This window comes from Netta rufina (genome assembly GCF_964035555.1).
Source record: "Netta rufina genome assembly, chromosome: 1".
In the NCBI taxonomy this organism is placed as follows: Eukaryota; Metazoa; Chordata; class Aves; order Anseriformes; family Anatidae; genus Netta; species Netta rufina.
The window spans coordinates 152,103,299-152,125,950 of record NC_140123.1 but is presented as its reverse complement, the minus strand read 5'-3'; the positions used below and the strand labels follow the sequence as shown (position 1 = coordinate 152,125,950).

The window sequence follows — 22,652 nt, the reverse complement described above, 5'->3', positions numbered from 1 at the left end:
ATTACAGAGACAGGGATCTGAGGAACATGCTGTATGAAATGCCTTGTCCGTGGCCTCCTCGAGAAGCTGTGGAGCTGAACTCTCATTCCAGCCACACATCTCCCATCCAGCAGGTTGAGGAAAGCCACCAAGGACAATACAAAACATGGAACACCGTGCTGTGAACACAAGGCTGACCGCCGTTCCAGTTCTTCACACATCTTTGCCCCCCAGAGTCAAGTATTTTGTAACAACCTCTAAAACACAGTCAGTCGTATGAATGTGAAACGGTAGTATTTGCTTTCCTACATAGTTTGGAGTTCATCTTTATTTCACGAGGCTGCAGGTCTGAGAAAATTAAGAGGCACTGCATTAAATTACGCTTCCTATCCTGACGCATGGCCTGATGCGCTCCTCGTCCTGTCTGTTCCCTATCGAAGTCACACATCTCTTAATTTCCTCCTCCTCATTTATCTGTGAAAACAGGACTCGGGCCAGCAGGCTTCACGGCGAGTCCTCCACATGCCTGTAGTGATTCGTGGAAGAACTCTACCACTCCAAGCAAATGAGTTATAAAGTCGGTATGTGGTTTATTTCAGCGCCGGGCGCATGCAGGATAGCTCCCAAAGGCATGCGCACCCTAACAAGGCAACTTGCCTTGTGCAAGTAAAAAGTTACATATGCATGAAGTTTCCCAATACGCCTATACATATGCATAACCTATCCCCACTTTGTATTAAAATTAGCTCCAAGAAATCCTTTCCATCAACTCCCTCCCGTCTGTGCTTGCGTAGTGCCTGCTGGTGGTGGTCGTCGGGGGGGCATAGGGATGAAGGCTGGTAACTCATCTTCATCACCACTAGCTGACCCCCTGCCTTTGTACAGACTCAGGGGCTCCTTGGCTCTTGCCCAAACCACAAGGTCGGTTTCTGAGCTGTTTTTTTTTGAGACAAGTTCCCCTTTTTTGTCAGGAAACGTCCTCTGTGGGGGCCCCCGAGACTCCTTGTTTTGGTGAATTTGCACAGCAGTAAGCAAAGGCACGCAGCAACATCTACTTTAATGCGATTAAGCGCGCCACCATTCTTCCATTCCTGGCTTTAATAATTACGATCGCTTTATTTAGAAATCGTTCATGCGATTAAACAAACCCCTGTTCTTCTATCCCTGGATTCGAGATGGGAAGCGAAGTGTTTATTTTACTAAGCGTTTATTTTACTAAACGAAGCGCTTATTTTACTAAATAAAGCGTTTATTTTATTAAAGCGGGGCGCGGAATCCTTCATTTTACAGGACTTTACACCACATAACCCGACGGCTCTCCCCGCCCGGCCGCCATGACGTCCCCACCTCCGACCCCCTCCACCCGCCACCTCCCGCGCTTTACGGCAGTCACGCTCCCCTCCCACCCCCTTTTTGCGACAGTCGTGTGGCGATGACGCGCTGAGGGCGGGCCGGGCGCCTCTTCGCCCGCCGCCATCCGCCGCCATCGGGGCCGCGCAGGTCAGGGGGGCGCCGGGGCCGCCCCAAAACCCCTCAATGACCCCCCAAAACCCTACTGGGACCCCCCCGAAACTCTCCTGGGACCCCCCCCGTGGTCACCGGGACCCCCCGGCCCCGCCCCGGCCCCGCTGCTGGTTCCGGTGGGCCGGGCCCCAGCCCCTCCCCGGGCCCTTCCCGTCAGGGCCCGGTAGCTGAGGGGGTTTCTTCGCTGTTTGTTTCCTCGCAGGAGGTGTAAGCCATGGCCAAGTTCGTGACCCCCGTGATCCAGGACAACCCGTCCGGCTGGGGGCCATGTGCCGTGCCCGAGCAGTTCAGGGACATGCCCTACCAGCCCTTCAGCAAAGGAGACCGCCTGGGGAAGGTACCGGCGTTGTTCTGTGGGACATTACGGGCCCCGTGCACCCCCTGATAGCCCTCCCTGCACGCTGCTGGCCTGCCTCGTGTTGTGCTGTGGCTGCTCCGTGGTGTGTGCCGGTTGGGGCAAATGCAAACTGTTCGTAAGGCTGGCAGGCAGGGCTGGGAGTTGCTGCTTCTGCTGCTTGAAGTCCTGCCTATATAAAATCAGAGAAACATCGTGTTAATACTTACTCTGACTCTTTCTGTTTGTCCTCAGGTGGCTGATTGGACAGGAGCCACGTATCAGGATAAGAGATACACAAGTACGTGCTGTCCGGTGGCTGCCCCTCTCACTTATTTTATGCAAAGCTTCCTTCCAACGTCATTGCTGCTTTCATGTTCCGCACCGGCTCTGTAGTGGCTTCCTGCACACCTCAGCAAAAGAGGCTCCTTAAATTCAGGAGCATGTCTCACCGCTGGGAGGGCTCCATGGGACTCTCCCTGTCCTCAGGGTTTTCTTAGGGGTTTGTTCTACCTCGTGGCGTAAGGCAGGAGCCCCACTTCATGCATCAGCCTTGAGTGAAGGCTGTTGGAAGGAATTTCAGGGGGTTGGAGTGTCAGGTTTTTTTTTTTCCTAGAAGCTCGGAAGCAAGATGATGTTCTTTATTTCCAGACAAGTACTCGTCGCAGTTTGGTGGCGGGAGTCAGTACGCGTATTTCCACGAGGAGGATGAGACGAGCTTCCAGCTGGTGGACACAGCCCGCACGCAGAAAACTGCGTACCAGAGGAATCGTATGCGATTTGCACAGGTAATGCTTCTTTTCAGAAACAGCTTCAAAGGAGAGACTGAGCGAGACAGAATTACTTTGTCACTAAAACATCTTTTTTTTTTTATTATTACTTATTTTTATATTTTTCCCTGCGTTTCCACAGAGGAACCTGCGGAGAGACAAGGACCGTCGGAACATGCTGCAGTTCAGCATGCAGACACTGCCAAAGAGTGCCAAGCAGAAGGAGAGGTGAGGGCCTCAGAGACGAGCATTCTGTACTCGTGTTGGAGTGCGTGAACGTGCTGTTGACAAATTGGTTTAGTTACTGCAATGGAATCCACTAGAGCTAACAGCAAAAAAGAATTTTGGGGTATTTCCAGTCCAGTGTTTCACTGACGTGACTGGAAGTTATAAGCATGGGTTTCAGGCAGGAGAATCCTTAGGAGAATCTCCCAAGAATTCAGGAGAGATTTTGAATTGAATTTGGAAGGTAAACGTGACGATGTAAAGCAGGTTGTGCCCTTTCTGAAAACTGTGTTGTAGTCATTAAGGATAAAAATACTTGGAGCGTTCAGAGTGAAGAACAGCTTTGGGTGCCTCAGGCGTTTTGATCACCAGAATGCTCAGCAAATGTGTCAGTGGCTTGGTGCCTAAAAGCCTCGTTCCTCTGGTGGTAATTTGGAAGTGTAGGAGTCATTGTGGCATGTAGGAACCGAGAAATTGTCTTCATGGCTTTTCACGTATTTATCACTTCAGAGATCGTCTGCGTCTACAAAAGAAGTTTCAGAAGCAGTTTGGAGTGAGGCAGAAATGGGACCAAAAATCACAGGTAAACTAGCTGGTTCTGACTCCCTGTGACGGCTTCGTTTCTCTGCTGTGCTCGTGGGGAAACTTCTCCTGCACCAATCCTGATGTGCTGTGGCTGTTTCTCTCTCTGTTTCGCCTCTGGCCGCACAGCAGAAGCCTCGTGACTCCTCTGTGGAGGTGCGCAGTGACTGGGAGGTGAAGGAGGAGATGGATTTCCCTCGGCTGATGAAGATGCGCTACCTGGAGGTGTCAGAGCCGCAGGACATGTGAGTTCCGAAAGCAGCCAGGGGTGTGCTTCCTGAAATGACCCCATTTTTGGAAAGCAGGAGGGTGGGGGCCTCCTAGCGTAATCCCATTGTTCCCTGTGAGGTACCCAGACTGGGGAGGGGTAATGGAACACCCAACCATCACCTCAGTCCTGTGTGGGTTGTGGGAGGTGCTATTTGTGCGAGGGTATCGAGGTGGTCCCCCTTTTCTCTCTGCAGAGAGTGCTGCGGAGCCCTAGAATACTACGACAAAGCCTTTGACCGCATTACAACGAGGAACGAGAAGCTGCTGAGGAGCATTAAGCGCATCTTCCATACCGTCACCACTACTGATGACCCAGTTATCCGAAAGGTACGCTCACTGGCTTGCCAAACCCAGTGTAGCTTCCCAAGCATGGGAGAAGGAATTCATGACCTGGTTTGCCAACACGTCTGATCTTGGCTGGAAAAGGGAAGGGGAGGTTGGTTGGTGTTGCTTAAACACAGTTTTTCTTCTTCTGCACCCGTAGCTGGCCAAGACCCAAGGGAACGTGTTTGCCACGGATGCCATCCTGGCCACGCTGATGAGCTGCACTCGCTCTGTGTACTCCTGGGACATCATCGTCCAGAGAGTTGGATCCAAGCTGTTCTTTGACAAGAGGGACAATTCAGATTTTGGTGAGGAAAAGTCCTGAAAAAAAAAATCTTTTATGGTAGTCTCACTTTTCTTTAGGCTTCTTTTTATTCCTATTATTGATTCCGTGTCTATGTCCAAACTGAGACACCTGGAACAACCTGATTGCTGCAGTACATTGCGGACCTTTCAGTACTGATCTGCTTTAGTGTGGGGCTAGAAACTCCTCAAAGCAGAGGTGGCTACTCCCCTAATATAATTGTTTTTGACTTGTTTTGTTCCCAGACCTCCTGACAGTGAGTGAAACAGCTAACGAACCACCGCAGGAAGAGGGCAACTCCTTTAATTCTCCCCGCAACCTTGCCATGGAAGCCACCTACATCAACCATAACTTCTCCCAGCAGTGTCTGAGGATGGTAAGGCCAAGCAGCCCTGGGTAGTAGGGGCTGTGTGGTGCAGAGTCTGGAGAAGAGACTTTATTCAGACTTCTTTAATAAAGCAGTTTAGTATTAAAGTGTTATAATTGACAAAGATATTTTACATCGATGTTATTTCAGTTTTGAAAGAGGTGGGATTACTTATGGTGAGCAGCTCAACTTTTTTTGTGGAAAGATTTTCACCTTTATCCCCCAAAGAAGAAATCCCACTCCCATTGGTGAAGGAGGCAGGCTTCTGAGTATACTAATTAAAGCAGAAATGCTGACAGAAGTAATGTTTACAGCAAAGTGTTGTGGAGATAAGAATTCTCACCAGCTGCCTTAATTTTTTTAGTGTTTTTCTATGTAGGGGAGGTTTAGTTAGTGTTGCTATAATAGCATAATTACCCAACAGGAGAGCTCTTGTGTTTGTTTTTTGGTTTTGTTTTTCTTCTTGTTTCCACCCCTAATTAAACCCTTCTGATTTCTTCCACAGGGAAAGGAGAAATACAAGTTTCCCAACCCAAACCCTTTTGTAGAGGATGACATGGATAAAAATGAAGTGGCTTCTGTTGCATACAGGTATGTGAATTTCTCTCTCCCAGCTTTGGTGAGGATGCAGGATGTCGGTGTGGTTTGCAGGCAAAACTAGACAGAAATAGTAAACAGAGGGTGAGAGGATTTTGCTGAATTTTTGTATCTGGAAGAGAAAGAGGCTGAGAAATAACCGGCAGGACTGCGTGTTTGCAGGTACCGAAGGTGGAAGCTGGGAGACGACATCGACCTCATCGTCCGCTGTGAGCACGACGGAGTGATGACGGGAGCGAACGGAGAGGTGTCGTTCATCAACATCAAAACGCTGAACGAGTGGGATTCCAGGGTGAGGAAGAACGAGATCCCAAAGCTAGCTCTAACTGCTTCACTGCTGCCTGACACCCCAGGTACAGCAGGCAAGACGAGACAAACATCTGGTGGTGACCCCTGGGTTGTTACATTCCATCAAAGACATTTTGGTGGGCTGATAACTCTCCCCCAGGTGCAAGGTAGTTGGTTTGAACCCTATCCTTGTCCCCAGGTGTTGTGTGCTGTAGTCAGCGTGTTCCAGGGCTGCCCTCATGAACTCTTCCCTCCCCAAAATCCTCCTAACCAAGTTTTGCTTCTCCCCTTAGTACTGCAACGGAGTGGACTGGCGCCAGAAGCTCGACTCGCAGAGAGGAGCCGTGATCGCCACGGAGCTGAAAAACAACAGCTACAAGTTAGCCCGCTGGACGTGCTGCGCGCTGCTGGCTGGATCGGAGTACCTTAAACTCGGGTAAGGCAGCGTTTCCACCCCAAACATCTTCCAGGTGCGTTTCTGGACCGCTTGCTGTGCTGGCTTCTGCCGCTCATCCACTTTCCCAAGCACCTCGGTCTGAGCGCTTTTTGGGTGGTTTCTTCGCGCAGCACCAGCAGAGAGTGGGTGGGCTCCTAGCTGGGCCTCCCAGCAGTAGGTTTCACCACAGATGATATGGCTGATAATTAGTTTTCCAGAAAAAAAATAATAATTAATTATTCTTCTGTACTGCCCCATCGGATTTGGGCTAGCGGAAGGATTCCAGGTAAGTTTGTGATGGAGCAAGCTTGTAGCCAGGGGCTCCCCTTAGTGCCCCAGGATGAGGATGGCTCTTCCTGCTCAGCCCAGGGAAGAAAACCAAACCCCTCGTTCTGCTTTCCTTGCTGGTGGTCTTCTGGGGGCTGGAATTGATCCCCTGCCGCTCCCGTCTCTAGGTACGTGTCCCGCTACCACGTGAAGGACTCTGCCCGCCACGTGATCCTGGGCACGCAGCAGTTCAAGCCCAATGAGTTCGCCAGCCAGATCAACCTGAGCATCGAGAACGCCTGGGGCATCCTGCGCTGCGTCATCGACATCTGCATGAAGCTGGACGAGGGCAAGTACCTCATCCTCAAGGACCCCAACAAGCAGGTGATCCGCATCTACAGCCTGCCTGACGGCACCTTCAGCTCGGACGAGGACGAGGAGGACGAAGAAGAGGAGGAGGAGGAGGAAGGTTTGTAGCACGCTTATGGTGGTTTAGGCTTTCGAAGGGCGTACCCACCGCCCAGGAGGAAGAGGGTAACGTGCGGTAAGGATGGGATCTGATTGGGATTGTGGTGAGAGGAACGGGGCTGGGGCGTGGTGGAGAAAAAGGGGGTGCTGGGGGCATCCCAAAGGTTGGAACAGAAAACCTGGGGAGTGAAAAGCTGAGGAAAAAGCGCAGGGGTGGTGCCTGGTGGGTGCTGGGGGGGGAGACTAAGCACAGGGCCTGAGCTTAGTGGGTGGGTGAAGCTTGCTACAGAGCCTCATTCAGCACCGCAGGGATTTGGGGTGATGTTGATTCATTCCAGCCGCCAGCAGGCACTGAATTTACTGGCATTGGGGCTTTTTTTTTTTAGCTAGGATTTCAGAAGTAGGAGTGACAGCAACCTGCCCATACAGCATGGGGCTGCCACCTGTGTGCAAGCTGCCTGCGTGAACGCGTGGCTGCTGCTGCTCCTGCTGCTCTTATAGGGCTGGCGGCGATCCCTGGCAGGGGCTCTGCGGGCGCTTTTTGGGAGCAGCTGCCCTCGGCCTCCCCGAATTGTAGGAAAACCAGCACGCAGCTGCTTCCCTTTGGGCTGTGGCACTGCCCAGCCTCTCACCTCTTTTATTACAGCAGCGTTACGCTGCTGCTAAAGGTGTATTGCTGACAGGTGGGGTTTGGGGGGCTGCGGGGCAGGAGCTGCCCCGTTCCCCGCAGCCTTTTTGGGGTCGGGGTCTGCTTCCTGCCCTCCCCCCGCTTCATTTCTCCCTTCCCTTCCCTTCCAGAGGAGGAGAGCTGAGCGGGGCTGCGCGGGGAGGCTTCTCCTTCACCCCAGGAGCTGGCAGCGGGTCACACGCCCGGAATAAAGTCACTTTGCTCTGCGCCAGCCTCCTGTCGTCTGTCGTCGTGTGTCGTCGACCCCCCCCCCCCCCCCCAAGTTGTGTGTCCCACCCACCCCCCCGCTCCCTGCGGGCGCCTGTCCCTTTAAGAGCCCCTCCCCGCCCCTCGGCCACGTGGTTGGCGGCGCGCGGCGGCGCCCTGCTGCCGGCGGCGGGAAGCGGCGGAGGAGTCACGTGACGCCGGCCGGCGGAGGCACCCGCGCGCGCGGCGGGGCCCAGCGCGCGCTTCCCCCCCCCACCCCCACCCCCCTTTCTTAGCGAGCGGCGCGCGCTGCAGGTGAGGGGGGGGAGGGAGGGAGGGGGGCCAGGTGTGGCGGGCGGCGGCCACGCCCCGCACGCTATTGGGCGGGGGCAGCCGCGCCGCCGCCCTATTGGCTGACGGCCGGCGGGGGGGCGGGGCCTGGCGGGGCGAGGCGCTGAGGGGGGGCGGCGCCATGTTGTGAGGCGGCGGCGCCATCTTGGCCCCGTCCCCTCCCGGCGACGCCCCCGCTCCTGTCCCCACAGCGGCCGCCCCGCCATGGCTCCCGGCGCCCTCCTGCGCCTCGTTCTCGCTGCCGGTGCCCTCTGCGCGGCTCCTGCTACCGCTTTTATCTACCACGACTACTGCGTGCTGGGGGCCGGCCCCTCGGGGCTGCAGGCGGCCTACTTCCTCCAGCGGGCCGGCCGCGACTACCTCGTCTTCGAGCGCAGCCACGCGCCCGGCAGCTTCTTCGCCATCTACCCCCGGCACCGCAAGCTGATCAGCATCAACAAGCGCTACACCGGGAAGGCGAACGGCGAGTTCAACCTGCGCCACGACTGGAACTCGCTCCTCAGCCACGACCCCCGGCTGCTCTTCCGCCGCTACTCCCGCCAGTTCTTCCCCCACGCCGACGCCATGGTGCACTACCTGGAGGACTTCGCCGCCCTGCTGGAGCTGCGGGTGCAGTACGACACGGCCGTCGTCCACGTCACGCTGGACAAGGATCCGCAGGCCTGGAACGGCCACTACTTTGTCCTGACGGACCAGAACAGGCAGCACTATAAATGCAGGTAGCGGGCGAGCTGGGGGCCGGCCATGCAGCTTTCCACACGTGTTCTTTAACTAGCAGCTTCATAGAACAAATGAGGTTGGAGAGACCTTTAAAGATCGCTTTCTCCACTCCCGTTATTCAAAGCTGAGCCAGCTCTAGCAGGTTGTTCAAAGCCTTGCCCAGTTGAGGTATAAACAGCTCCGAGAGTGGAGATCTCCCAGCCTTTACCCACCATCGTGGTGGAAAAACATTTCACAGGGTTCAGCGGGGTGGGAGGGGGAAGTAACAGCTCCTGGGGAAGCGTTGCAATGTTATGTGTCAGGTACCTGCGAGCTGGCAGGGCAGACAGGAGCTGGCTGCCGTTGCCGTGATTTCCATGCCGGATGCGTAAGCTGGTGTGAATCGGTGCTGCGATGCCTAACCTCAGTTAACCCGCGTGTGTTTAGAAAAAAAAAAAAAAAAAACAGGGTTTAGAAGCACGCCCCGGTTAGCTGAAGCCTGTAGCTGGCACAGAACCAGCGGGAGGAAACGGGGGAACAGTGGGGTTGCCACGAGAGAGGGAGCGGACCGCGAGAAATCACAGACGAGGCTCCTGCAGATCCCCAAATCACCCTTCCCCGTGTCATGCTCACACACACCCCGCGCTGTTACTCGACTGCATTCTTCAAAACCATCTACGAGTCACTCATGTGAACATACGGAGCGGGTTTCTCAGCTCTCCTGAGAGCCCCAGCTCTACGCCAGCAGGTCGTGCTGGCTGCCAGGCGGAGGGGCGCTGGCTGGCAGGCTCGGAGGGGACCGAATGCGGTGTCGGACGCCCACGCAGCGTGAGGGAGTTCCTCGCGGGAGCTGTGTAAGCAAGGCTGGGACGGCGGGCGCTGCTGCGAGCCTCGGCTGCCTGCTGCTTCTTTCTAAGTTGCAAAGTTTGCCCTGATATTTAAGCAAAAGCTCTTAGGGAAGGATAGAAAAGGATTACCGCATTTGCTTTTCCTGTTAACGGTTCAAATTGTGAATTTTTATGAATAGGAGTTGTAGTTTAAGGTGCTGAAGCCGTTTTCCATCCCTCTTAAGAACGGCTTTTGTTCCATTCTATGAAAACGCAGCGCGTGTTTTAAATCAAAGTAGTTTTTAATGCGGCCTGTCACCAACCTGTGAAACACATCCACAGATAACTGAGAGAGATAGGGAGCAAGTGCAGCTTACACGTGCTGCGTCCACACTTATTTTTACCATACGTAATGACATCAGGAGTCCTTTTTGGTGGCCTAATGCCAAGGAAGGTGGGAGCGGGTCATTTGGTGAGGCTGGGGAGAGGTTTTGGGAGAGGTTTCTCTGAAAACCAGGGCGTACGTAGCACCGATCAACCTTATCAGCCGACTCAGTGCGACCAGAGGGGATGCATCCCTAGTGGTAGGAGCAGTGGGATGGAAAGGCAGCCCGATTTCCTGCAGTTCCCGTGTTCCCTAATGCCGGCCCTCTTTTTGCAGCGTTTTGCTGGTGGCCACTGGCACGTGGGTCCCCAACGTGGTGAACTTCCCCGGCTCCGAGTACGTGGAGGGTTACGAGACAGTGTCCATTAACCCGGAGGATTTTGCTGGCCAGACCGTGCTGATCTTGGGCCGGGGCAACTCGGCCTTTGAGACGGCAGAGAACATCCTGGGCGTCACGAATTTCATCCACATGGTGAGCCGGTCCCGCGTGCGCCTCTCCTGGGCCACGCACTACGTCGGGGATCTGAGGTAGGAAACTGCTCTTCTTCTTCCTGCTGGAGCTGGAATAAGAATACGAAATGAGAGTGGCTGCGTGCCGAGGAGGCTCAGCAGTTTTGGGGTTTGCTGAGGGAACGTGGGGCCTTTTACCTTTAGGTCCTGGGTTTAAAGCAGGCCAGGCTGCTGCTGCTGAACACAGGAGCTTTACGAGAGCTCTTCAAGGCCGGCGTGAAACAGGAAAGTGTTCCTGTGGAATTTGCATCGCTGAGAAGTGCTCCTCCTGAGTTGTTCCCCTGCTTGCAATCTCAGAAGAGAGCTCAGATGTTGCGTGCCTCACGCGAGGGCAGCGCTGTGATCAGAGATTAAGCCTGGGGCTCGGCAGACCCGCGTGTGGTTAATTGCTCTGCTGCCGACTCCTGGGCTGACAGCAAGCGCGCTCTGTGCCTCTCCACCCCATCGTTCAGCGAGGCAAATAGCGCTGCTGCAGCCAGGGAACGCGGCGAAAATTAGGGCATTAATGAGCACACGCATGGCTCACAGGGGTGAGGAACAAGGGATAAACCTCTCCTGGTAAACTTGTCCCGTTCCCAGGAGCTGACCCCAAGCCTCGGGTCCCACCTCTCCGTCCTTCTTGTAGCTTTTCTTCCCCTTCCCCTTTCATTGTAGAGCAATTAACAACGGCCTGCTGGACACGTACCAGCTGAAATCTCTGGATGGGCTTCTGGAGGGGGACCTGGAAGATCTGGCCATCGTCAAGGACAAGAAGGGGAAGCTGCACATCACGCTGCGGTTCTACCTGGAGAACAGGAACGCGAGTGCAGGCGTCGACTCCGTCACCCTCCCCCAGGACGAGCTGGATAATTTTGCTACCCGCGCGCCTTACGACCGTGTCATCCGCTGCCTGGGCTGGAAGTTTGACTTCTCCATCTACAACAGGTGAGGGCTGAGCAGGGCCTGGGGGAAACAGGTATTTGTAGCAAAAAATAATGAAGGGCCTGACCTGGGAGGGGAGGGAAGGGCACGGTTGGCTGATGCTGAAAAAGTTTGTGCCTGCACAGCTCAACCTGCTGACCTGCCAGGTCACCTGGAGAAGGGCAGAAGTTTTGGGGTGAGGATGGGCAGCTCCTGCAGCAAGGTTTTGTCTGCTTTTTTTGTCCTGAGGATGCAACCTGCACTCCAGGCTGTACAGGCTGGAATTTGATGGTGGCCACAGCTAGCTGGAGATGAACCCCTGCCTTCTGGAAGGTCCTCGGTGATGTTACGTGCTTGGGAGACTCCTGAATCCCCCGGAAGGCAGTGGGGACACGAAGCAGCACCTTGTTGTGTCTGCAGTATCAGAAACCCTTTTGATTTTTCCACCCCTGCCCTTCCTGACAGCCTGCTCTTTCTCTTTCGCACGTCAGATCTCTTCGAATGATGCCGGGAAGAGGGAACAAAAACAAATATCCTCAGATCAAACCCAGCTACGAGTCCAGAGGCACGCGGGGGCTTTTTGTTCTCGGCACCGCTAGCCACTCCATCGACTTCAGGAAATCCGCCGGGGGCTTCATCCACGGCTTCCGCTACACAAGTGAGTGCTGGGCTGTGCAGAAGGGCAGAGCTTGGGGGCCGCCGCTCCCTTGGAAGGAACAATTCAGAGCTCGCTGCTGGAAAGGGATGACCCCAAATCCTCGGCTGGCAGCAGGAATAACAAAACACAGCCAAGCTGCAGCTGCACAGGGGAGGGGAGGCCGTGGAAGTGACTCAGGGTCGTATCTGAAGCCTGTGGTTGTCTGTCTTTGTTTTGTCTTGTACTTGTGCTGCCCGTTGTCTCTCAGTTGCGTAACAAGAGATTTCTGCCTGCCAAACACTCAGCCTGGTGACAGGCAGTGGGTGAGAGGGCTGCGCTGCGGTGCTAAAACCCGGCAGCTTTGAGCAGGGGGGCGAATTTCAATGTCTGTGCGCGCGTCCTTCCCCTGCAAGGCCTGCTCAGGGGTAAAAAAAACATCTCCAGGGACCCCTCTCCCCCTCAGCAACCGCTCAGCACCGCATCAGCTTTCCGAGGGCATCTCCACTGCAGTTAGCAGCGGGCTGGGTGGCAGATCCTGCACACAGACGAGCTCGTCAGCTTCTTTATCACGTCCTGCTACAATCCGTGCGCAACAGAACGAGGAGATTTTTTTTTTTTTTACACCTGAGCCTGGATTTTTAACCAACCCGTCTTTGTTTCCCTTAACGCCTCAGCTCGCGCGGTCCACCGCCTGTTGGAGAACCGCCACCACGGCGTCCCCTGGCCGTCCACGCTCCGCCCGGTGACACAGCTCACCGCTGCCATCATCAAGCGGGTGAACGAGGCCTCGGGCCCCTACCAGATGTTCGGTGTCCTGGCTGACATCGTCCTGCTGAGAGAGTGAGTGAGGGAGCGAGCGATTAGTCCCAGCACTGCGCTCCGTCGTCCCCTTCCTTTCTTCCTTTTGCTTCTCTGTCACTGCCCCTGGTGCCACCACGCAAATCGCTACGGTGCTGCCTGAGGACGTTGCCCCATCCCATAGGCAGACACCTCAAAACCTGTACCACTGGGCCTCTGTACCCGATTCTGCCAATTATTTCCTTCTCTTGAAGGGCTGAAACAGCCCTGCTGGGCTCGGAGCTGTGCTACTCCAACTGTCCCCTCAAGTTTTCCTTGAGCAGCTCTGATAGAGGGATCCCAGAGTCTGGGGAGGGACAGAAGGGAGTCTTGTAACAGCAAATGCAGCCTTCCTAAGCTCTGCATCAAGTCCAGCCCAGATCTGCAGCTACCAAAATAACTGCTGATGGCTCTTTGGCCTTAGCCTCGATCAGCTGCAGGGGTGTTGGATCCCGCTTGGCTTTTCTCTGGCTGCAAAATCTTACGGTTGTGGTTGCGATTTCTAGGAATGCCACGGCCTTTGAATACCTGGAGGAGTACCCGGTGGGAATCCTGGCTGAGCTGGAAACGCAGACGGGGAGGAGCGCTCCCGAGGGGCTCTTCGTCGTCCTGATGGAGTACGGGAGGAACTTCTCGGGGGCTGACAAGGATGTCTTCTACTACAACCGAGCTGTGGGAGAGGCGCAGCACGCCTGGCAGTCCAACTTCTTGCACCCCGTGATTTACTACTACAAACGCCTCCCGACAGGTGAGCGTTTCAGCCTCTGTGGGTACTGAAGCTTCACCTCCAGAAGGATCAGCTCAGGGAGCAGCCTGAGCTGCGAGGAAAGCAGCTTGGGCACGGTTCAGCCTGATGGGCAGTCCCTTCCCGAGTGAAATGATGGCAAACGCTGCTGTGGCAGGGCTCCTCGGGACAGAGCTAGCAGGGGGGGGACTGCAAATGTGAGAGCAAGGTAGGGATCAGGAGCTCAGGGCAAAAACTGCGCCCGCTGTCGTGGCTGCTCGCTGCTTCCCCTTTTTAATTCCATTTTGATTCCGAGAGCTTCCCTCAATGGTCTCTTGGCAGAGCGCGAGATGAAACTTCGGCCCCCAGACTGGCCTCTCCCCCGCCCGGCTGCCGTCCACCACATCGTGGAGGATTTTCTCACCGACTGGACGGCCCCGAACGCCCACATCCTGCCGCTCAGGCGTTTCTTGGAGAACTGCCTCGGCACCGACCTGCGCAGTTTCTTCGCAGGTAATTCGAGCCTCGGGCTGAGGCGGAGGAGGGACGTGAGGGACACGGGACAGGAGCGAGCTCTTCTGCTAATAACCGAGAGCTCCCTGCGATGCGCTGGCGCTCTCACAGTCGGGCACACCTCTCTGATGCGCTCCCCAGACAGCAAAAAGTGCTGCTTCCCCAAAACCTTTGGGAATTGTTCCCTCCGGGGTCTCTCTGGTGAGTCTGATGTATTTTTTTCTGCTCTCCTTGGCAGAATCCTGTTTCCTCTTCGCCCTCACCCGCCAGAAGCTGCCTCCCTTCTGCCAGCAGGGCTACGCGAGGACGCAAGGACTCGCAGGGAGCGAGAGGCTGCGGCGCCACGCGGTCACGGCCGGCCTGCTGGAGGATTTTTCTGCCGTGGACTTCTCAGGGGACGAATTCCCCAGCAGGGACCAGCTCCTGAAGGACCACGGCGGCCCCGTCCGCCCGCTGCAGCACCTCCTCAACCCCAAGGACGAGCTCTAACGTTTCTCAGGCCACGCGGAAACCCATGGGTGCTGTTGTGACAACTCTGTAATGGAGATCCCGGCCAGGACTCTCCCCTCTTCCTGCACCTCTTCCATCCCCATCCCTTTTTCCACCATCCACGAGTTGCCAAAGACCTGCCCCGATCTTGCTGTTACAGAAAGGCCCGAGGTGCTCCCAGGGACAAGGCAGGGCCTGAAACCCAGCGGTGCTGAGGCGCCCGCTTTGGCCTTGCAGTGCTCGGAGTTGCCTGAAGGTGGTGGTTATATCCTAGGCCAGCATCTGCAGCGACATCCAGGGGTCCAAAAGGGAGATTTTAGGGACATTTGGGTGACTTAAACCCTCACCTCCCTCTGGTGAGGTGACTTGTTCGTGTCCTCTGTGAGCCTGCGCTGCTCCCTGGATGCTGTTTGTGCTTCGAGATCTGTTCGTGTACTGAATCCAGAGTGGTTCTCTGGGCAAACTGCACGGGATTTTTGCTGCCTCTGAGTTAGGGCAGTGCTGGAGGTGGGCACAGAGGGGTGCTGGGTTTTCACTAAGCCTGGCTGGGATCATTTCTCATTTCCAGGAGAGCACTACAAGAGACCCTTCGCCCTGCAAGGCTGAGCAGCCTGCCTCCGGTCCTAGGGCAGAGAGACTCGTACTGAGCGTGGCCCTGCTGTCCGAACTTTTTTCTTATCTGGTACCAAACACCCTAAAAGTTCCCCCCGTGTTTTATAAAGCATGTCCAACACCCCTCCTCTTTGCACTGCGTCCTGACAAGAAACTTCCAGCTGCACTTTGGTGACAAAACGCTTGTCCTCTTTCTTTCTCTCCGCTCACCCCAAAACCCCTCTCCCAAGGGCTGCCCGGGCGGTGGGCTGCGCCTTTATGCTCCTGTGTTACCGGAGGGGCTCCGGGCGGGGCCGGTCCCCTAAATCCCAATAAATTTGGGGCTTGCGAGGGGAAGGTACTCCACGCTCCGCCCCGAGCCGGCGGCTGGGCACGACCGACAGCAGCAGCAGCCACTGAGAGCCCGCAAAGCGGCGCGGGGGCGGCTCCATCCGCAGAACCGGCCGGAAGCCGCTCGGGGCACCTGCGGGCAGGGAGAGGTGCGGGGCTGCGGTCGCGATAGGCGGCGGGGTCGCGACATCGGGGAGGGGATCGCGAGCGGCCCCCTCCACCCTCACGCCCCTTTCTTCTTCTTCTTCTTCTTCTCCCCGCAGATGGCGCAGAGGTTGGCGCTCCGCCGGCTGCTGGCTGTGCCCTCCAGGGCCTTGGGGACCTCCGCGGGTCGCCCCAGCGCCTTCAACGTGCAGGACGGCGGCGACTTCCAGGAGCGGGTGGTCAACAGCGCCAAGCCCGTCGTGGTGGACTTCCACGCGCAGTAAGTGGCCGGCAGCGCCCAGCCGCGGGGCCCTTCATCCAGCAGGGCCTCCTGTGACGCCCTTCAGCGCTCCTCGGGGCTAAATGCCAGCCTAAAAAGACACCGAGTGACGTTAACGCTCGTTTTGGAGCTTCCCAAAGGTTCACGCTGCGTCTTTGGAGCTGTAGCACCCCGGGGGCTGTTGAGCCAGAGCTCTTGACAGCCTCGTGGTAGCAGCGGCGACGTTTCTGGTCAATAAAACTGTTGTTATGCTCCTGCCAGTTAAAATATTCCTGCATGTTATCTGCTGGAGTAACAATACTGTTTATATTGTGTGTTTTTTCAAGTGTTTTCATGGTCCTGTAGAGCTGTGATATGAGCTGTGGCTGATTCAGGCTACAGAGCAGCCCCAAAACAGCTGCTGAGCAGAGCAAACTGACAAACCAAAACCAACATCAACTGGGGGACATCAAGGGAGAAGAGGACAAATAATGGAAAGCCTGAAAGCAAACATGGAGGGAGGCACAAAGCTTACCAGAGCTTTTTTCACATAAAAAGGGCACTCAGAGCCTTAACTTGAATTTTGCTTGGTCTGAGGGAGTTCACAGCTCCCTAACCAGTGCGTTTAGGCACAGCGCTGTTTTCCCCATATGTGGCCTTGCAAAATCTGCCCTGGCTGCCGTGTTCTTGCTTTAAACAGCTGCTACGTCTGCAATTTTCGCAGCAAACCCTGCAGCAAGTACGCAGGCAAGTCTACGACAATCAGCACGAGCTGATAGGTGTGCAGGTGGCTGCCCCACACCTGACAGCGACGCTTGCACCACAGCAGCGTTGTGGTCATCTGGGTCACAGTTCAGCACGTAAGCAGGGCAGGGACGAGCGGTTGAGCAGCAGAAAAAGAGGACGGCCCGGGCTGGGGGAGCTGGTTAATGTTTATGCTCGGTGTTTGGTGCCAGCAGTGTCCTGTAGTTGGGCTTAAGAGAGAGAAAAGGGTGGTAAAGGTGCTGGCCTCCTCTCACGCCTGCTCTTTCTCCGTAGGTGGTGCGGTCCCTGCAAGATCCTAGGCCCCCGGTTAGAGAAGATGGTGGCCAAGCAGGAGGGGAAGGTGGTGATGGCCAAAGTGGACATCGACGATCACACAGACCTTGCCATCGAGTACGAGGTAGGAGCTGGGTCAGCACAGGCTCGCCGGTGGTGGTAGCCCACAGCAGGGCCCTCTCCAGGGAGAGGTGCCTGCACTGCGGCAGCCTGGGCAGGGAGGGGAAGCCCAGGGCTGCTGCCTGCCTCTTCCTGGTCTGTTGGGTCACTCGGCAGTGGGTGGATTTCACTGCGTGCCCCTCCTCCAGCTCTGCTGCTCCTATTCGGCGTCCCCACCTCCAAATCTGCAAAAAGGATGGCATCCAGGCAGGTTTTGGATACCTCCAGCGGAGGAGACCGCACAACTGGAAAGAGATGGGCTCCATCATCTCAACACCCTCCCCTCAGATACTTACATACCTTGAGGAGACGTCCCCTCGGTCTTCTCTCCTTCGGGCTAAGCAGGCCCAGCTCTCTCAGCCTGTCCTCTGGTCCTCTCATCACCTTGGTAGCCCTCTGTGCCCCCTCCAGGAGTCCCGTGCAGCGTTTTACTGCCTGCCCGGGCTGCTCAGGCGTAGGGCAGGGACACGAAGTAACAAGCCCCAGGCTGTTGCACTCCTTGACACAGTTCTCCGGGCAGCCAGCCCGTCCTCTCTTTCTCTTTCCCTCCCTCGCTGAGGATTTCTTGCTGCTGGCAGCGTCCTGGCCTTAAGCTGCGTCACAAGGGGACGGCGTGGGCTTTGTTTGGACAAGTGGAAGGCAGCTCGGAGTCTGTGATTCCCCCTGCTCCAAACCCTACCCCAAACCCTGCCGTGCTGGGAGGAGGAAGAAGCCGAAGCAGCTCATTCCTTCCTGCTCCTTCCCAGGGAGAACTTTCTCCCTGCACTGTGGCGGAGCATCCACCCACAAATGGCACTTGCAGCTTCCACGGGCTGAGCACGAGAGCCTCCCGTGCTTTTCTTAGGAGGTGGCGTGCTCTCGGGCATGCCAGGGCCAAGGGGGGCGAGTGCTGCAAGCCTGAGGGCTCTGCAGCTCGAGGGTTGAAAAAGAGGCTGAAAGCTCCTTGGTTCCTCAAGTGTGATTGCCGACCGCGTGCACACCTGCTTTATTTGCAGGGTCTGGTTTGGTCTCTGTCGTTTGGGGCATCCTGTTCAAGGCAGAGGCTTGGTTCGTGCACTGGGCACGTGCTCGGTCTTGCTGGGAAGTTGCCAGCTAAGGAGATGGGAGCAGAAGAGCTGATGAGAAAATTTTGGGGCGAGATCCAAGAGGAACCAGAGGTGGTATTTGGGAAAGATCAGGGAATCCAGAGGGATTTTTATTTTATTTTTTAAGGCCTTCCCATCTGAGATTGGATATCTGCAGGCTGAGAAGGATTTTGTTTGGGGCTTTCCGTGTCCGTGTTACCCTCACAGCTCCTCCCCTCGCTGCCAGGAAGCCTCCTTCCATCCGTGCCTCTTCCCTGCCACGTGCGTGGCCCCCAGTTCGCACAGCGTCATCTCCCACGGGCTCCTCAGCCTGGGGAGAGGACAGAGCCCCCGGGAGGAGCTGAGGAATGCCGCTGCATGCCTTCACGCCTGCTTCTCCCTGCCCTTGGCTCCAAACAATTGGGCTAGCACGAAGCCCAGACGCGTTTCCTGCAACCAGAAAAATCCGGGCACCCTCCTCCGTCTGCTTAGGGCGGCACAGAAGTTCTTTCTCTGAGTTTTCCTCCTTCTGTCCAGCGCCCTTCTTCGCCAGCTGCGGCCTTTTGCTGCTGCCGCAGCCTGCTCTTGACCTCCAGCCTCGAGAGCAGGAAGGGAGGAGGACTTCTGTTTAATTTGCTTTCTCTGGAAATTCCATAAATTCGTTTTTTTTTTGTTTTTTTTTTGCCTCGGCCCGTTGCCTATGCCCCTTGGGAAAGGTGGGCACGGGGACATCGCTCATGGACAGAGCTCGTCCCTGTTAACGCCTCGTTCCCGAAGCTGGGTGAAATCCTTCCCCCGTCGGTGCCCAGGGTGGTGCAGATGCCCCAGTTTCGGATGGGAGAGAATTCCCCGAGTGCGAGTGCTGCCGGGAATAGGCTGCATGGCTGCTTCTGTTTGTTTATCTGCTTGGTGAGTGCTGATCAAAAGCAGCCTGGCTATTTCCTCCGCAAATGCTTTGAAGTAAGAGGAGGGTTTATTTAGGTTCAGTGCAGACTGGACATAAAAAATAAAAATAAAAAAGAAAGAAAGAAAGAAAGAAAGAAAGAAAGAGAAAGAAAGAAAGAGAAAGAAAGAAAGAGAGAAAGAGAAAGAAAGAAAGAGAAAGAAAGAGAGAAAGAGAAAGAAAGAAAGAGAAAGAAAGAGAAAGAGAAAGAAAGAAAGAGAAAGAAAGAGAGAAAGAGAAAGAAAGAAAGAGAAAGAAAGAGAAAGAGAAAGAAAGAAAGAGAAAGAAAGAGAGAAAGAGAAAGAGAGAAAGAGAAAGAAAGAGAAAGAAAGAGAGAAAGAGAAAGAAAGAAAGAGAAAGAAAGAGAGAAAGAGAAAGAAAGAAAGAGAAAGAAAGAGAGAAAGAGAAAGAAAGAAAGAGAAAGAAAGAGAGAAAGAGAAAGAAAGAAAGAGAAAGAAAGAGAGAAAGAGAAAGAAAGAAAGAGAAAGAAAGAGAGAAAGAGAAAGAAAGAAAAAGAAAGAGAGAAAGAGAAAGAAAGAAAGAGAAAGAAAGAGAGAAAGAGAAAGAGAGAAAGAGAAAGAAAGAAAGAGAAAGAAAGAGAGAAAGAGAAAGAAAGAAAGAGAAAGAAAGAGAGAAAGAGAAAGAAAGAAAGAGAAAGAAAGAGAGAAAGAGAAAGAAAGAAAGAGAAAGAAAGAAAGAAAGAAAGAGAAAGAAAGAAAGAGAAAGAAAGAGAGAAAGAGAGAAAGAAAGAGAGAAAGAAAGAGAGAAAGAAAGAGAGACATCTGCTTCGCGACCAGCACACCCAAGAACCTCAGGATTCCCTCCCAGCCACACAAAGGGGAGCTGAGGCCCGCTCACGGCTTCCAATTTGGAGGTCTGACACTGCCGTTGGGCTTTTCTCCCGGAGGCTGCTGGCTTTTTCTGTGACTTCTGAAAGCGCCGAGCCGGGCCCTGCTGCTGCCCCCTGGCACGCTGCCCCCTGCACGGATGTTTTGCCCGACTCGGGGACGCGTGGGAGGAGATGGAGGGAGCAAGTGCGCGTGAAGTGAGCCCAGTAACTCGTTTTTTTTTTTTTGTCTGGTCCTCTGTAGTGCTTCGAAGAGCCATCTGGACCTCTCCCGGCCCTTACTGGGGTGGTGTTTAGCGTTGCTGGTTGGATACTCTATTTTTTAGGAAGGAGCTGGGGTGACCGTGCTTGTTCCTAACCCACTCTGCAAACCAGGGGGAGGCTCAGCAGAGCGTTGCCCATCAGGGAGAGGAGGAGACAGGTGAAATGCCGCGCTGGTGTGTCCTTTCTCACCCCTAAAACCCTAAAGGACCGTGTCTTGAGCTCCATCAGCACCTCTGGGGCCTGAGTTTTCGGGGCCTGAGTTTTCGAGCCCTGCTCCAGCCGGTCACTAGGAGGAGCTGAAGAACCTGCGGCACGGTGGCAGCAGCCCCGGCGCTCCCAGCCCTTTCGGATCCGACTGCACAAAAGCCCCCCGAGGCCAGGCTGCAGGAACAGCGCTGGGCCGGGAAGGGAAGAACAAAATGTCCCTTTCATCTCTGCCTCCTGCTGGGAGGAAAGCCAGACCTCTGGAGGGTTTCCTGCAGGAAGGATTTGCGAGCGTGGCAGATCCTTGCTGGCAGCGGGGCCGGGACAGCTGGGAGCACGCGGGGGGAAGGCCGTGCAGGCTGGCAGATGGGCAGCAAGCGAGATAAGAAGAGGACGTGTTCGGGGGGGGAGAGGCTTTGCAGAGATAAGAGCACCGGAGCTGAGGGTGGTCGTGCCAGCTGTCTGCTCAGCAGCACGTGGGATCAGATCTCTGAGCTCTGATGGCTCCTCCTCGTGATCGCGTCTACGAGGTTTCTTCTGTCGCTGCACCCCCAGCGAGTCCCGGAGGAGCGTCGTCATTTCCACTGCTGTTCTCTCCAATAATTCCCAGCAATTTTTGTTTTGGACCAGGAAAACAGCGTCCAGAGCGGTGCAGCTGCCTGCAGGCACTGCCTGGAGGGACTTCTCTTCCTACCTGATCGTCGGGAATCCAGCTCAACAGCTAAAAGCTTAGGCAGAAAAGGAAAAGATGGGTTGGGGTTGTCGTTACTCTGGTCGGCCAGAGCAGGATGTCTGCCTGCTCGGTGATGGGTGGGGAGCCCTGCTCTAGCTCCTGTCCTATTTGGAGAAGAACTTGGCTCCAGTCTGGTACTGCCCTGGCCATAAAACGTCTAAAGATCATCGTGTGTGAGAGGTAGCCTGATAAAAGACTGGGTTTGTTTGCTTGTGGTAGGATAAGAGGGAAAGAGAAGCAGAATTTGTACTGGAGAGGAGAAAAAGCTTTACCTTTTCCTGTTATGTTAGGCTTGGTTTTGCCTTTTAAATTGTGTTACTTGTAGGGGACGTGTCTGCTTTGAGCAGCATGGGATCAGCTCCTTCACCTGCAGGTAGGGCCCTCGAAGCTGCTTCCAAACTGATGCCCTCAGCTTCCAAAAACCAAGTCCCTGAAATTCGGAAGCAAAACTTCAGCTAAGAGAAAAGCTTTCAGTCCCTTGCTAGCCATCGTTGTCTCACTGTCCCCGGGAGCGGGGGAATTCGGGGAGGCACAGCCATAGAGCTCCATTTGGGATCTGGGTGAAGCTGTGCCCCTCACAGACTCTCCTTACGCGCACCTCTGTGTTTCTCTTGCCCCCAGGTGTCAGCAGTGCCCACCGTGCTGGCCATGAAGAACGGAGACGTTGTGGATAAGTTTGTGGGGATAAAGGACGAGGATCAGCTGGAAGCATTCCTCAAGAAACTCATTGGAGCCTGAAGTCATAGGGTGGCCGTACCTCTGCCTCCGGCTGTGTCTGTGCTGCGCGTTCCTTGCCTGGCAGAGCTGAGGGCCACGTGGGCTGCCTGCCTCGTACAGCCTGGGGTTTTCTTTTGTTTGGGGTTTTTTAGGAGATGGACAGTGTTGTAACCCTTCCTTCCTGCTCCCCCCTTCTCTCGAGCAGCAGTAGTTGTAAAAAGTGTGGAGGAGCAGGGCTGCTTTTTCTCAAAATGGGGAATGTGGCTGGGATGAGCAGCCCGCGTTTATCAGCAAAGAGACGGCTGTAGACGACTGTCTGCCCTGGGTGGGTTTGTTTTAAAGTTGGGAATGCCTCTGCCTTGTCTGTGAAACCCGTGTTTTTGTCCCGCTGTCCTCACGTCCCTGGGACGGGTACAAACGCTCTGCAAATCCTCAGGCTCCTCTCAGAATTTTATAAGAGAAAATCGAAGTATTTTATGGTTCTCCTTTTTTTTTTTTTTTTTTCTGTAGGTCTGTAACAAAGAGAACTTTATTGTCACTTCCGTTTAGCTGGAGAATAAAAGTTGATTCTCTGAAATCGCAGGGAAGTCCCTCGTCTGTCCAGAGGGGTGAGAGGCAGTACCAGCAGGGCAGTGGCTGGTTCCTAATGATGGGCTGGGACAGAGCAGGTTACGACTTGATCCCTACTAAAATTTAACGTTCTGAAAAGCAACCAAGTGGGCTCCTTTCACAGGGCTTGCAGTACTGCTCCCGTGTCCCGATGGTAATTGCCCCGACCTTTAGACTAAGGTGGCAGCTGTGTGCCCATCTCATAAACAGCCCTCATTCTTTCCCAGTTTTTCCTCCCCACGTTCACC

General features: G+C 54.9%; 3 protein-coding genes across 4 annotated transcripts; all 3 read left to right on the top strand.

Moving 5' to 3' along the window:
* Positions 1-1,395: 1,395 nt before the first annotated feature.
* EIF3D (eukaryotic translation initiation factor 3 subunit D) lies at positions 1,396-7,629 on the top strand. 2 transcript variants are annotated; one of them, XM_084282981.1, is made up of 15 exons: positions 1,396-1,479; positions 1,706-1,840; positions 2,093-2,138; positions 2,489-2,625; positions 2,750-2,835; positions 3,343-3,415; positions 3,547-3,659; positions 3,879-4,011; positions 4,169-4,316; positions 4,558-4,688; positions 5,185-5,270; positions 5,439-5,568; positions 5,858-6,000; positions 6,456-6,736; positions 7,534-7,629. In XM_084282981.1, exons 2-15 carry the CDS (start codon positions 1,718-1,720, stop codon positions 7,545-7,547), a joined length of 1,644 nt encoding a protein of 547 aa, XP_084139107.1. In that variant the 5' UTR covers positions 1,396-1,479; positions 1,706-1,717; the 3' UTR covers positions 7,548-7,629. The 2 variants fall into 2 exon arrangements, with proteins under 2 accessions (XP_084139107.1, XP_084139106.1); XM_084282980.1 differs by having other exon boundaries at positions 3,544-3,659.
* A 535-nt stretch (positions 7,630-8,164) lies between these two features.
* On the top strand, positions 8,165-15,176 carry FOXRED2 (FAD dependent oxidoreductase domain containing 2; the record flags this gene model as incomplete). The annotated part of the gene is made up of 8 exons (XM_084291523.1): positions 8,165-8,679; positions 10,148-10,399; positions 11,036-11,305; positions 11,773-11,939; positions 12,593-12,758; positions 13,262-13,503; positions 13,822-13,992; positions 14,231-15,176. The coding sequence occupies 8 exons, from the start codon at positions 8,165-8,167 to the stop codon at positions 14,479-14,481; spliced, it is 2,034 nt and encodes a 677-aa protein (XP_084147649.1). The 3' UTR covers positions 14,482-15,176.
* A 254-nt stretch (positions 15,177-15,430) lies between these two features.
* Positions 15,431-22,377, top strand: TXN2 (thioredoxin 2). Its single transcript, XM_084306411.1, has 4 exons — positions 15,431-15,572; positions 15,687-15,847; positions 16,865-16,988; positions 21,700-22,377. Exons 2-4 carry the CDS (start codon positions 15,687-15,689, stop codon positions 21,814-21,816), a joined length of 402 nt encoding a protein of 133 aa, XP_084162537.1. The 5' UTR covers positions 15,431-15,572; the 3' UTR covers positions 21,817-22,377.
* Positions 22,378-22,652: the final 275 nt, after the last annotated feature.

Coding starts and splice junctions, on each gene's coding strand:
- TXN2 (XM_084306411.1), top strand. CDS start 15,687: ATGGCGCAGAGGTTGGCGCTCCGCCGGCTGCTGGCTGTGCCCTCCAGG. Junction 15,848..16,864: donor GTGGTGGACTTCCACGCGCA/GTAAGTGGCCGG, acceptor CTTTCTCCGTAG/GTGGTGCGGTCCCTGCAAGA. Junction 16,989..21,699: donor ACCTTGCCATCGAGTACGAG/GTAGGAGCTGGG, acceptor TCTTGCCCCCAG/GTGTCAGCAGTGCCCACCGT.
- EIF3D (XM_084282980.1), top strand. CDS start 1,718: ATGGCCAAGTTCGTGACCCCCGTGATCCAGGACAACCCGTCCGGCTGG. Junction 3,660..3,878: donor GTGTCAGAGCCGCAGGACAT/GTGAGTTCCGAA, acceptor TTCTCTCTGCAG/AGAGTGCTGCGGAGCCCTAG. Junction 5,569..5,857: donor TGAACGAGTGGGATTCCAGG/GTGAGGAAGAAC, acceptor TTCTCCCCTTAG/TACTGCAACGGAGTGGACTG.